This window comes from Syngnathus scovelli, chromosome 5, assembly GCF_024217435.2.
Source record: "Syngnathus scovelli strain Florida chromosome 5, RoL_Ssco_1.2, whole genome shotgun sequence".
Classification (NCBI taxonomy): Eukaryota; Metazoa; Chordata; class Actinopteri; order Syngnathiformes; family Syngnathidae; genus Syngnathus; species Syngnathus scovelli.
Genome location: NC_090851.1, coordinates 1705944 through 1717768, shown reverse-complemented (window position 1 = coordinate 1717768; position 11825 = coordinate 1705944). Strand labels below are relative to the sequence as shown.

General features: G+C 43.2%; 3 protein-coding genes across 4 annotated transcripts; 1 reads left to right on the top strand and 2 right to left on the bottom strand.

Annotated features, from left to right (window-relative positions):
* Positions 1 to 48: 48 nt before the first annotated feature.
* Positions 49 to 2979, bottom strand: uchl1 (ubiquitin carboxyl-terminal esterase L1 (ubiquitin thiolesterase)). The gene is made up of 9 exons (XM_049719455.2): positions 2843 to 2979; positions 2731 to 2742; positions 2272 to 2400; positions 1737 to 1878; positions 1527 to 1612; positions 1162 to 1209; positions 1008 to 1077; positions 759 to 817; positions 49 to 609 (listed from the first exon to the last, which is right to left on the bottom strand). Exons 1-9 carry the CDS (start codon positions 2873 to 2875, stop codon positions 526 to 528), a joined length of 663 nt encoding a protein of 220 aa, XP_049575412.1. The 5' UTR covers positions 2876 to 2979; the 3' UTR covers positions 49 to 525.
* Positions 2980 to 3539: 560 nt separating this feature from the next.
* Positions 3540 to 8795, top strand: anxa5b (annexin A5b). Of its 2 annotated transcripts, none has more exons than XM_049719449.2 (13): positions 3540 to 3695; positions 3803 to 3846; positions 5886 to 5970; positions 6224 to 6318; positions 6558 to 6671; positions 6840 to 6930; positions 7102 to 7181; positions 7337 to 7387; positions 7735 to 7828; positions 7893 to 7988; positions 8098 to 8156; positions 8216 to 8338; positions 8479 to 8795. In XM_049719449.2, the coding sequence occupies exons 2-13, from the start codon at positions 3844 to 3846 to the stop codon at positions 8539 to 8541; spliced, it is 954 nt and encodes a 317-aa protein (XP_049575406.1). In that variant the 5' UTR covers positions 3540 to 3695; positions 3803 to 3843; the 3' UTR covers positions 8542 to 8795. The 2 variants fall into 2 exon arrangements, with proteins under 2 accessions (XP_049575406.1, XP_049575407.1); XM_049719450.2 differs by having other exon boundaries at positions 3593 to 3721.
* Positions 8796 to 9099: 304 nt separating this feature from the next.
* Positions 9100 to 11819, bottom strand: fgfbp2b (fibroblast growth factor binding protein 2b). The gene is made up of 2 exons (XM_049719454.2): positions 9471 to 11819; positions 9100 to 9199 (listed from the first exon to the last, which is right to left on the bottom strand). The coding sequence occupies exon 1, from the start codon at positions 10176 to 10178 to the stop codon at positions 9480 to 9482; it is 699 nt and encodes a 232-aa protein (XP_049575411.1). The 5' UTR covers positions 10179 to 11819; the 3' UTR covers positions 9100 to 9199; positions 9471 to 9479.
* Positions 11820 to 11825: the final 6 nt, after the last annotated feature.

Here is an 11825-nt window from a genome sequence, read left to right as displayed (position 1 = left end):
ACACTGATGTGCGTTTGCTGTTTTTTAATAATCACTTGTACCACCTGCACACATCAAAAGCTTTTTTATTTGTCAGTAACGGCCACACCAACAGTGCAATTAACACTGCAACACACACACACACACACAACTAACTGTGCAAAGTAAAGCAAACCAACTCAATTACACTCTTGATATGCTTCCAATTGAGTCTTTGATGTAAACAGACACATTGTTAAAGCTACATTAAGGCTGTGAGGAACATCAGATCAACCAATTAGCAGCAGTCATCTAAACAAAGCAAACAAAGCATTCAAGCGTAACAAAAAAGTACAAGGAGACGAGGGGGAAAAAAAAAAACAGCAGTGGGATTTGTTTGTTCACATCTAAGGAGATTGAAAGCAACACTTTCTGCTCGTCTTGAACTGTTGTGCTAAAAGTTCACGATATGGTGTGTGTATAACCTCGTGTGTGTTTTGAGTGAACACAATACTTGCGTGACAGTGACCAGAAAATGCAGATAAATGTGTTAGTGGTCTACATAATTTAACCACGACACAGAGCCACGGCGGAGAAGCGAACTTCGCCGAGTCCTCGCTCCACAAAGCCTCGGCATACTTTGGCAGCATCCTGGACGCAAATTGGCGGGAGGGAAAACAAACAGGTTGACGTACATGTGAGAGGCAATCCAAGTTTAGCGGTGCCTTGACTTAGACTTTTCAGATGCATTTACTCTTAAAGAGGAGGTCAAATCAAAAACGATGTTTACAATAACATACCGTTACAAGGGTCTCATCTTTGGTGGCGCCGTGGTCGAGGGGGCCGTTCATCTTCCCGTCTAAACAGCAAGACAGTAAACACTTAATTGAATAAAAAATAATAATCAGTGTGTCATTTCCTCGAAATTCCCTCTCAATAGCTTTACAGATGCCATGCATATCTACCCTGTAAGCGTCACATGTTACAGTCAATATATCTACTGCCAGCTGAGGGCGCTATTTGAGCAAATGCATAAATATTTTACTCACCAAATTCAAGAAGTTGTCCATTCACATTGACAAAGGCAATAAAGTGGAAGTTGACCTTATCTGCTTCTGGCTGTGGGAATTTTCAAAATAATTACTTTGAGTCATTTGTCCATGTTGGAGGGGAAAAAAAAAAGCTGCGTGTAAGTTACCTTACCCGACATTGGCCCTGTGCAGCAACCTCATTGTGAGCATCATGGATTGCCTGCACAAAAGGATTTTACAATTGGACAACTCAAGGGCAATAAACTAGTTTGGACACCAGAAGAATCTAGAAACAAGATTGAGAGAGCTGCTGATCTGTGGCGCCCCCGTGTGGACATTAATTGCATCTACATGTATAAACATTCATGCCAAAGCGCAACAGAACATAAAAAAATAAATACTAAAATAAAGAGGCCTCCAAATACCACCATGATGACCAACTTTGAAACAGCATATAGTTGGCTCAAGTTGATCAAAAACAAGAAAATAATATGAAAATCTAAAATATGCATAGCTTCCTTCGAATATGCTCCTCACCTTGTTTTTGTCCAGATACTTGGCACGGTCATCAGCAGACATCTTGGCAGTTTCATCCAGAAACTTCTTCAACATGGAAGCACTCTCTGAGAACAAAGACAAGATTTTTTAAAACTATATCTATTTAGAAAGGGTGCATCATTTCCCATGCTTAGTGTTGCTAAAGTGTCCTAAAAAAAAAAAAAGAACCCAAACAATCTAGAATGTTACCGAAAGTGAGTTTGCTTTGGTTGTTTCCCAGCGCGTGTAGCAGGGCGATGGTGCCGCAGGAATTGTTAGCAGTCTGCTTCAGGAAGTAAGCGTCTGAGCCTTGAATCACTTTATCTGCCTGCTTTTGTCTGAAAGAGTCATGCTGAGACACAAAATCACAAACAAACGGTCATAAAATACATTCATTGTTTGATTAATGTGTCATTTTTATATTTAAAAAACTAATTGTGACTGCATTGCTTGTAAAGATTAACGTTTTGAATGACGGGCCCATAGACAGACCTTTTCAACACATTTCGGGGGTTTAAGGGATGAGTTAGCCATCCTTTGTTGGGGTCCAGGCTTGGTCCCTAAATCCCCTTTTGGTCCCTACATCAACTGATGACTCATCTCCATTACAATCAGCATCCGCTATCTCTGCAAGCTCAGCATCACCACACCCCAGGGCCATGCAGGCTGGACGGATTACTGCCACACCCCAACATTGCCCCCCCCCCAAAAAAACAGTCTGCAATTCACATCTTCCTCAAATTACCTCCTTGGTGATGGGGAAGAGCAGCATGAGGGCACAACACGGCTTCGGGACGGCAGACAGCTGCTCGGCCTCCAAGCCGAGGACGTCCACGAAACGCCAGTCCTCCCCCACGCCGACTTTACTCATTAACTAGCGAAAAAGATCAAAAATGAAATTTAAACAGACACGTAGAGGCGAGATGAGCGGCCTAGTGGGGAGATGCGAGTGGTCCAGACAGACCACACCCATAGCTAGCCGAGAAGCTAACAGTGGCACGAGGGAGGATGCTGTCGATTCACACTTTTTACAAACGATATTTAAAACCATTTTCACATCACAATACCGTCGTATGGCGTCGTGCCGTCGACGAACTGGCCCGTTGTTGCTAAATTGATGTCTTTGAAGCTTTTGTCAAAACTTAACATTTAAACGCTGTGACTCGGCGTCCGAGTTTTTTTTACTCTCCAAATTGTTACCCACCTTGTTCAGCACCTGTAAGTGTAACACACAAGCACACACAGAAAAACAATGAATTATTTCAGGGTCCTCTTGAAAGACTCAACTAAAGGTGGTCGCGGATATTATAATTCACCTCAGGGTTGATTTCCATTGGTGTCCACTCCATCTTGTCAATGTTTAATTTGCGTTTATCTCAGGATAACTTTTATGATTTTCCGGCGTCGCCAAATTCGGGTTTATTTATATGACACGGGTCGTACCATTAAGGGGAATTCTAGAGGGGTGGGTTCTCACAACTGGCTGGTTGTCGCCAATAACTGATTTAATTGACTTTTTAAAAGTATTGCTCACAGGCAAGAAGTGTAAATGCAAGTTTAGTATAAACATGTTCAACGAGAACGTGTAAAAAATATAAAACATGACTGATAGCTATGATCGATGAAGCAAGCTATTTTGTGCCATTCCTTCAATATCATAGATAATCATATTTTCTAGTAGACACGATCATTTACGCCTCATGACATGTTTGCCAAGCGCATACAGTTATATTTAACTGAGTTGTGCCAAGACAAACTGTGAAAGATAATCCAACTCCTCCATCCATTAATTATTAATCATAAGAAATTGACTCATGCCCAAAAAAGTCACCAAGTAGCATCGCTGTTTGCTCTTAATATGGAAGTTTTCTGAAACACAAAGAGATAATTTAATGACCCTAAAGGAGCAAGGAGAGTTCAACTTCAGCTTTTTCTGATTCATTATCGACTCTTTCGCTTTTTCCGTTTTGGCCGCAGCCTGAAGAGGACTACATCACCCAAGGTGCTTTGCGCTGACCGGGGTGCGGCGCATCCGCTCACTCGCACGCCCATAAGAGTTTTTCCGAGCAGATTTCAAGCGATCGTCCTTCTTGTCCTTCTCGTCCTCTCTCGCTTCACCTCGCCGCTTCTCTCCGTGCACTCACCGGGCGTGACAGCTGCATCTCTGCGGTAAGGCGACCTTCATCTTCGGCCAGGTAGCACTGTGACCTGGGACTCAAACCTTGGCTGTTATTTGCTAAAGTCTAAACTTGTGACTTTTTTTTCCCCTTTGACAGAACTTTTCCTCGTAGAAAAAAAACAGCCGACTCCTGTCAAAATGGTGAGTCACTTTCCTGCATTTCCTTTCTTGACACACCACACTGAATAAAAAACTTAATTCTGCATCGTAGTAAAACGTCATCATAACTTGAAAGAAACGAGATCCGTTATATATGCAAATCTATGACTCATGATAGTAAAGAAAAAAAAGCACCAAGACTTCCCAAAACAACGCCCACTTTTTTTTTTTAAAATTACATAATACTTGATCGGCTTTTTTCCCCCCTCCTCGACTGGCACACATCTAAACATTCATTCGACACTCATCGGCTTTCCAGTTTTCTGTGCAACTGCAATTTAGTGGAACGACTGACGAATTTTTTGCCAATTGTAGTTTTAATTCATCCCAGACATGAGAATCTTGCCTATTTGTGATACCTTTGAAGCAGGGACAATTCCAAAAACTCTAAAATATCCTCAAATGTAATTCTTAATACATCTATCATTAAACAAAGTTGTTAAAAAATGTAATTGCAAATTGAGTACGCCCAGCCCTCCTTCCTCGTTCTAAGGTAACTAGCTCAAGGATGATTAAGTGTCATATGGTCATAAAATGCACTTCTTTTTTGGGGAAGGAAAGTTTAGTTTGAGTGACTCATGTTTTTCCTCATTTGGGTGGGGTGTCTGTCTCTTTCTGTTTTAAAACACCCTTTTTCCAGTCAGAGTCCAAAAGCCAGCCTCCATTTTAAAGGAGAAGCGCCCCTTTTCAGGGTGGAGCCGCTACACGTCGTTCAAACGGTGCGGTTGCCGTCTGCGGCCAGCCAGGGACTTCCCTCGTAGCGTATCCGCGGCAACCGGATAGTCCATAAACAAAAGGAGTGGGGCTGATAAGGTCGCTTTCCTTTATGTGTACATACGTAGAGGGAACATTCCAAATCCCCCCCCCTCTTTCAAAGTTGACAAAATCAGGTCGCAACTTGCTCTCGGAGAATGTTCGGACAAAAGTTCAACTGGCAGGAAATGGAACGTTTTCATATCGCCTCACTTCTGCTCGCGATCACGTGCCGAGATGTTTGTGGGAAGCTCAGAAGGCAGACAGTACTTCAAACATCGAGCGGATCGAATTTCAAATGAGCCGTGCAGAGTACGGCCAGCACGGTGGCATAGTGTTAAGCTCGTCTGCCTCCCACTCCTGAGGTTCATGACTCGATTCTGATTATCAGTCATTTGCTAACTGCTAACATGGCTATTCTTCAACAATGGAATCGAGCCAGCACAGAAGTGTATGTCAACTTTTTGCGATCCAATACAAACAAGTTGCGGACCTTGAAATTTGGCAAAGGCAGACGACGTGAATGACTTATTGAAAACATTCCTAATCGATCTCCAACATATCGGTGGCAGCGATCCCCCATTGTGTTCTACTCTAGATATCGTTGTTGTTTGTCCCGAGAGGAATTCCGACATTGATTCGATTTGAACTGCTGCATGTTGGAATTCCTCCTGGCTGGAAAAACACAAACTGCACCCTTGTTTTTTTTTTTTTTTTTTTTTGTTGGCCTTCCACATGATTTGGCCGTCATATTTGCAGTGACATTCCTGCGGTTCTGCTCTCCAAACATCTCGCCCCCTTTGGAGCGAGACGCCACACGGCTGCTGAGTCACTCGTGTTTGACAATGGGAGGGAGCGTGCGTTCCGTTCTGATCGCATCAGCGTCGTCTTTCGGAATATTGATCAGTTTGCACATTCTTATCCGCAGTTATCCATTACCGAAAGATTCAATTGTGACTTTTTGCGTCAGACAAGAGCCGTTTTGTATGAACGAACGAGCGAATGGCAAAATCGTTGCGAGACGCACATCTGGAAGTCGTTATCTACTCGTGCTTGCTTTTTCATTTTCTTGATCGATTCTGTAATTTGTCTGCCACAAGACGCATTCTTGCTTTTTTTTTTTTTGCTAACAATGCACACATTCATTCTATGGTAAAGATATTTAATTACAAGTTTGCCCAAAGGCTCAGCCGCCACCCTACTGAGTAAAAGCCATGGAAGAATATTACCGAATAAATAAGTAAATATTATCGATGTTGTGTTTGCAGGCCAGCCGCGGAACCGTGAAAGCCAGCACCAACTTCAACGCCACCAGCGACGCTGAAGTTCTCTACAAGGCCATGAAAGGCTTGGGTAGGACGCTCAAGGCTATTCCATCGAGGTCACCTGATGCCTCAGTCGACCGCGACGGCGCTCGGGTTTGCCCTCGCTAGACAAACACGAGTGAAATTTGAGACGCGGCCTAGCTAAACACGCGCTTCTAATGAAGTTATGAGATAATGTAGGAGGCAGCACAGGCCTCAAGTATGTTTGGAAAATATTCACAGGGCTTTGTTTTTCCACATTTTGTGTTGTGTTAATGATGTGTCGTACTTTATGGTTGCAGGAACCGACGAGGAAGCCATCCTGCAGCTGCTGACATCCCGTAACAACGCCCAGCGTCAACAGATCACCACCGCCTACAAGACTCACTTTGGAAAGGTGAGAGGTCACCTAATGTGAAAAAAAAAAATAATTTCTATGACATATGTAAAATTTGACCTTTTTTTTCTTGTAATATATTCTATCGTACGATTCTTGAGAAAACATTTATTTTAAACTATAGTTTTGTCAGATTATTCTCAAAAACTAGCATGTTTTTTTCATTAAAAAAAAAAAACCTTTTGGAATTGTGTTCATTTGTTTTAAAAAAAAAAAAATGTGTAAATTGACCTTTTCAGGACCTGATCCAAGACCTGAAGGGAGAGCTGGGTGGTAAATTTGAGACGCTGATTGTGTCCCTGATGACGCCACCCCTTGCCTATGATGTCACTTCACTCCGTAACGCCATCAAGGTAAAGTTACTAGCCAGTCAAAAGTTGCCATGCGTCAAATTGAAAATCCTCATCGTCTTGAGTTTGGTACCTTGGATTCACCTCTCAATGTTTCTAGGTAGAAATCATCAAAGTTTGACCACACTTACTTGGACCTTCATGACTGTGAGTGTGCTCTTTGACCACTAGGGGGCAGGCACCGACGAGAAGGTGCTAGTGGAGATACTGGCCTCTAGGACCGCTCATCAGGTGAAGGACATCGTAGCTGCCTACAGACAAGGTAACCTGCTTTTAGCACATTTAATGTTCCCCTACTATATCACAGTGTACTTGACGTAAAGTGACAAAATATGACTTTGTTGGAAAATGATTCATATTACCGACATAAAATTATGGATGAAAAGCCTGGTAACAAAAATGGATGTTGATAATGCGTCGATGTTTTTACCAGAGTACGACGACGACCTCGAGGAGGACGTGTCAGGAGATACCTCGGGTCATTTCAAGAGGCTCCTGGTCATCCTGCTCCAGGTCAGCAACATCTCCTAAGATCTATCGAGTCTCTTGGGAGCCATTTGAATATTGACCCATGGAAATTGTCTGGCATTAATAATGCGCTATTTGCGGTCATGTATTATTCAGCCATGGAAAGATTATCTTCTCATCTCTTCATTCTGTCCACACAGGCCAACAGGCAGACTGGCATCCAGGAGGAAAAAATCCAGGCTGATGCTGAGGTAAGCCTGGAGGATATGACAAAATGGCATCATTAATGACTTGATTGAATATAGGAATGTGTTTAAACGATCTTCCTAACATTGAACAGCCTTGATTTAAGGAGAAAAACAAATCCGTTAGGTTAGACTTGCAATGACCTGCAATAGCCTGTAGATGGCGATAAAGAAGCATTAAGATTAAAGCCTCCTAACAAGGTCCTTTAAACTTGAAACAGTTACTTTGTTGTTACTAAATATTTGGCTAGCGTGTTAATTACGTGAAAGTAATTACCAATTAGCATGTTAGTTATCTGAAATTAATTAATGATGTCTTTTTCAAAATCCCAAAATGTCTGTCGTCGTCGTAGGTCCTGTTCAAGGCGGGCGAGCATAAGTTCGGCACCGACGAGCAGACGTTTGTCACCATCCTGGGAAACCGCAGCGCCCAGCACCTCAGGAAAGGTTCGTGGGCAGCAGGCCGGCAAAAACAACGTTCGCCGGCTCACTTTTTTTTTTTTTCTTTCAGTGTTTGACGCCTACATGAAGCTGTCAGGCTACGAGATGGAGGAGAGCATCAGAAGGGAGACGTCGGGAAGCCTCAGGGAGCTCCTGCTCGCTGTTGGTAAGGAAGGGGAAAGACAAGTTCAGCATTGTTAATATATATATTTGATTCTTGTATTATTAAAAATAAAAGATTCTTGTTGACAAAAAAAAATTCTTTCCCTCTACAGTGAAGTGTGCCAGGAGTGTCCCGGCCTATTTCGCCGAGACTCTGTACTACGCAATGAAGGTATGACGAACAATAGTTGGATGTACGGATATGGTTACTGACCTTTTGTACGTTGTCAGGGTGCGGGAACCGACGACAACACGGTGATCCGAGTGATGGCCACTCGCAGCGAAGTGGACTTGTTGGACATCAGAACAGAATTCAGGAGGATGTTTGCCTGCTCCCTCTATTCCATGATCAAGGTGCACACATCTTCATAGTTATTGTTTTGCAACTATTTGAGTAGATCTTTTGTAAGAAAATAAACAAGAGCGTAAAAATTGAACTTGAATGTATTAGTATAGTGTGACAAAAATTTTGTGTATTGTTTTTGTTTGTACAGAGTGATACCAGCGGCGACTACCGCAAGGCTTTGCTCCTTCTCTGCGGTGGGGATGACGCGTAACCATGGCAACAAGATCGTTCAAAGTTACTCACCACACAAACTCATCGCATGTGACACAAAACGGACGAGCCGCCGGGTGCTTTTGAAAATGCGTTCGCCCATCTTTTACGGGAGCTAACGTTTCACTTTCATGTCCGTCCCGCTTGTTAACAGACGCTCCGCTAATTTTACGACTGATCCCATTTCCATGTTTGCACTTTGTTTTTGACAGTTGACTCAATAATAAACTTTTCAATTGATGAAGTACAATCCAATTCTTTTTGTCGTGTGGTTTGTGTTTGGATGTGCAAGTATGCAGTAGTATTTTTTCGATGCTCATGGTCCAACTATAACAGATTGTTTCCAGGTCAGGAGGTCAGTCTGTGTAACACACAGGCCACCTCTGTGTTGACAGCTGAACAAGTGACCAGCGTAATTAAACTTTCACGATGTTAACAACTTCCCAGGCCAGTCGCCAGACGCGTTGTTGCTGAGTGCCCAACAAGGAGGTCTTTGATAGATTGGAAACTGCTTAAAAAAAGAAGGTGACAAGAAGGCAAAACAACACACAGCTGAATAAAAAGTGGAACTCTTGATTTTATTCTGCCTCCGTTTCAAGCGGTTTACTCAGTTGAGAATGACGAGGTCATGTGACATATCCATCAGTGGTGTCCCCCACCTGAAACAACAGAAGCGTGATGTATGAATTAGTCATTTTACTCAAAACAATAAATAAAGTCAAATAATATAATAAACTCTGAGTGCTTTTTATCTTTCAATTTTTTTAGAGTTTCTCTTCCCAATTTCTCCAAAAATGTTTTAATTAGCCAATGGGGAGCCTCAATACTGCCTGTGAAGTCTGCCTAGCAACAACACATCAGTAAAGGAAACATAGCTCTAAAATTGTGGCACAGTTTTTATGAGATAGAGACAAAGTAAAAGTGACTCACCCGTCTGTTTCAGTTCTTGAACAATCCAATGACGTATGAGCAGATGCCGTGGAAGCTCTTCCAGCAGTACTCCGTGGCCAAGCGGGACGCCTTAGACTCAGGCAGATCCGTCGAGGGCCTCACGGTGGTCTTAGCCGGTTTGGGGGTGGTCTTCCTGGCGGGGGCCGGGACGGCTTTGCCCGCCTGGGGCTTGACGGGTGTCTGAGGCCTCTGCGGCTTCTGAGTGCCGACGGGTTTGGGTTGAGCGGCGGTGGAGCCGGCGGCCGGTTTGGTAGGTTTGGCGGCACGAGGCCAAGCAGACAGGAAGGTCATCTGGACCTCGTCGGGGTGCCTCTTACACATGGGCGGCCGGTAGAGTTTGGCGCCCTGGCAGGCGTGATTCAGTTTGCGCAGCTCCCACATGATCTGCGTGAAGTAGTGGCGCGGGTTAAGACTGTAGGCGCGGCACAGATTGGGCTTGCCCTGGAAGTCGCAGTAGTACACGCGGCCCTGGGCACCGCTTGGCGTCGTGGGGCCCTTGCAGGAGACGCGCAGGCGGGTGTAGTCGGAGGCCCCCGACACCACCATGGTGCAGGCGTCCTTGCTCTTGGTGCTGAAGCGGATGGGCTCGTCCCAGATGCTCCGCTGCTGCTGCTGGTTGACGCCGTTGTTGCTTTGAGCGTGGCACGCCCACACCGCCATCACGAGAACGAGAACTCGGGCCCACATCTTTGGAAGTGATGTTTACGGGACGTATACGGGAAGTGGGAAAGGGTGCGCGGAAGCCAGAGAGGGTCCGAGCGCTGCTTTATAAGGTCGTGATGGACAAAGACGGCTTTCTTTTGGTGTATATCTGGCTCCGCCTACACTACACATGTGGTGCGGGGAGGGCAACGAATGAGTTGGGGTCATGGGGGTACAGACACGCAAGACTTTTTCATGTGGAAATAAAAAATTGCAATTGTTTTTAGACCAAAAAATTGCAATTTTTTTTAGACTAAACAATAGGTAGAACTAACTAACTAAACTAACTAAAAATTAGGTGAACTAATGTAAAAAGAAATGACAATGTTTGAACTTTTTTTCATAATCTTAGTACAAAATCTAAATAATTTATTCTGCACTTATTTAATTTTTTCACTTTTTTAAATCATTTTATCATACGTAAAATCACCAATGTAATATCTCAATTTGTTTTGCTCCATATATACATTATTTATTTAATTTGTTATCACAATATAAAAACCTTATCTGGGTAAAATACATTTCCATTTTGGGGATTTTTTTTAAATAATCAAATTAATAAACTGACCAAAGTGCAATTTCCATCAATTTTAAAACATATACTTAGAATATTTGAACTTTTTGTAACATAAAATGACATTTTCTCATGAAATTACCAATTTGAATCTGCATAATTTTTGCATAAAATGCACATTTGATCTCCCTTGTAAAATTCCACCTTTGTTCTGGCTCTATTTTGACTTTATCCAAAACATCCGAGAGCGGCTGTATGGTGTCGAGGTGCACAAAGATATCATTCTTCGGGTCAACACGTGGCTCCTCCTCCCCCTCATGCCACACTCAGGCGTGCAAACACACACACGTCTGGCGTGTGTGATATATTCTCAGGGGAAAAGGGGGGGGGGGGACTTTCAGTGATGCGGAACACATAACGAGCGAGGTAAAACTCTTCATGACACATTATATAATCTCACATAAGCCCTTCTTTCACTATTGATACATATTTTTATACATGTATGCTTACGTTGTGAGTTTCTATATTCCTATTAAGAGGGTGAAAGATGAAATTAGATCCTTTTTATTTTCAGGTGCCAGAATAAACGTTACTTCTTAATGTTTACCCGGATTTGCAAAAGTTTTATATAACAGACTTCTGGGTACATTTTGTTAATAACGTGCCACATTGAATTGGATTGCACAGATTGATTTTGGGGGGGGGTTGTTAAAAAATTCAATCACAAGGCACCACTGTGCGTATGACGCTGAGGGTTTTCCGAAAGTGGTTGAGCCCAAACTTTGATTGAGGCCTGAGGATAACAGAGGACCTCTTTCAAGTGTTAAGTGGACCGCAAAGGGGACACCAAAAGTAGAAGAGTGGCGGCAATGTTTAGTCTGCCGGCCTGATTTCCTGACGAACACCCTAGGGCCATTCAGGAAGTCCATCAATCAAGAGGGGGGAGGGAAAGAGCATAGTGTGTGTGCAGTGATACAATATCCGTTTTGTTTTTGTATGACAACAACTTTACTTCTGTCCATTTCTTGACGTGAAAGAAATCCATCATTTGTGCGTGTGGACTTTCGGACTAAATGTATGCATTGAGATCACACCACTTATTTAGCCGAGTCGCTGTC

What these genes read in the sequence shown, in the direction of transcription:
- uchl1 (XM_049719455.2), bottom strand. Translation starts at nt 2,875, where the DNA reads ATGGAGTGGACACCAATGGAAATCAACCCTGAG. An exon ending in AGTATCTGGACAAAAACAAG is followed by an intron (nt 1,210 to 1,526) that starts GTGAGGAGCATA and finishes CCTTTTGTGCAG; the next exon opens with GCAATCCATGATGCTCACAA. An exon ending in AAGATGAGACCCTTGTAACG is followed by an intron (nt 610 to 758) that starts GTATGTTATTGT and finishes ATTTGCGTCCAG; the next exon opens with GATGCTGCCAAAGTATGCCG.
- anxa5b (XM_049719449.2), top strand. An exon ending in CGTAGCTGCCTACAGACAAG is followed by an intron (nt 6,931 to 7,101) that starts GTAACCTGCTTT and finishes TGTTTTTACCAG; the next exon opens with AGTACGACGACGACCTCGAG. An exon ending in GGAGCTCCTGCTCGCTGTTG is followed by an intron (nt 7,989 to 8,097) that starts GTAAGGAAGGGG and finishes TTCCCTCTACAG; the next exon opens with TGAAGTGTGCCAGGAGTGTC.
- fgfbp2b (XM_049719454.2), bottom strand. Translation starts at nt 10,178, where the DNA reads ATGTGGGCCCGAGTTCTCGTTCTCGTGATGGCGGTGTGGGCGTGCCAC.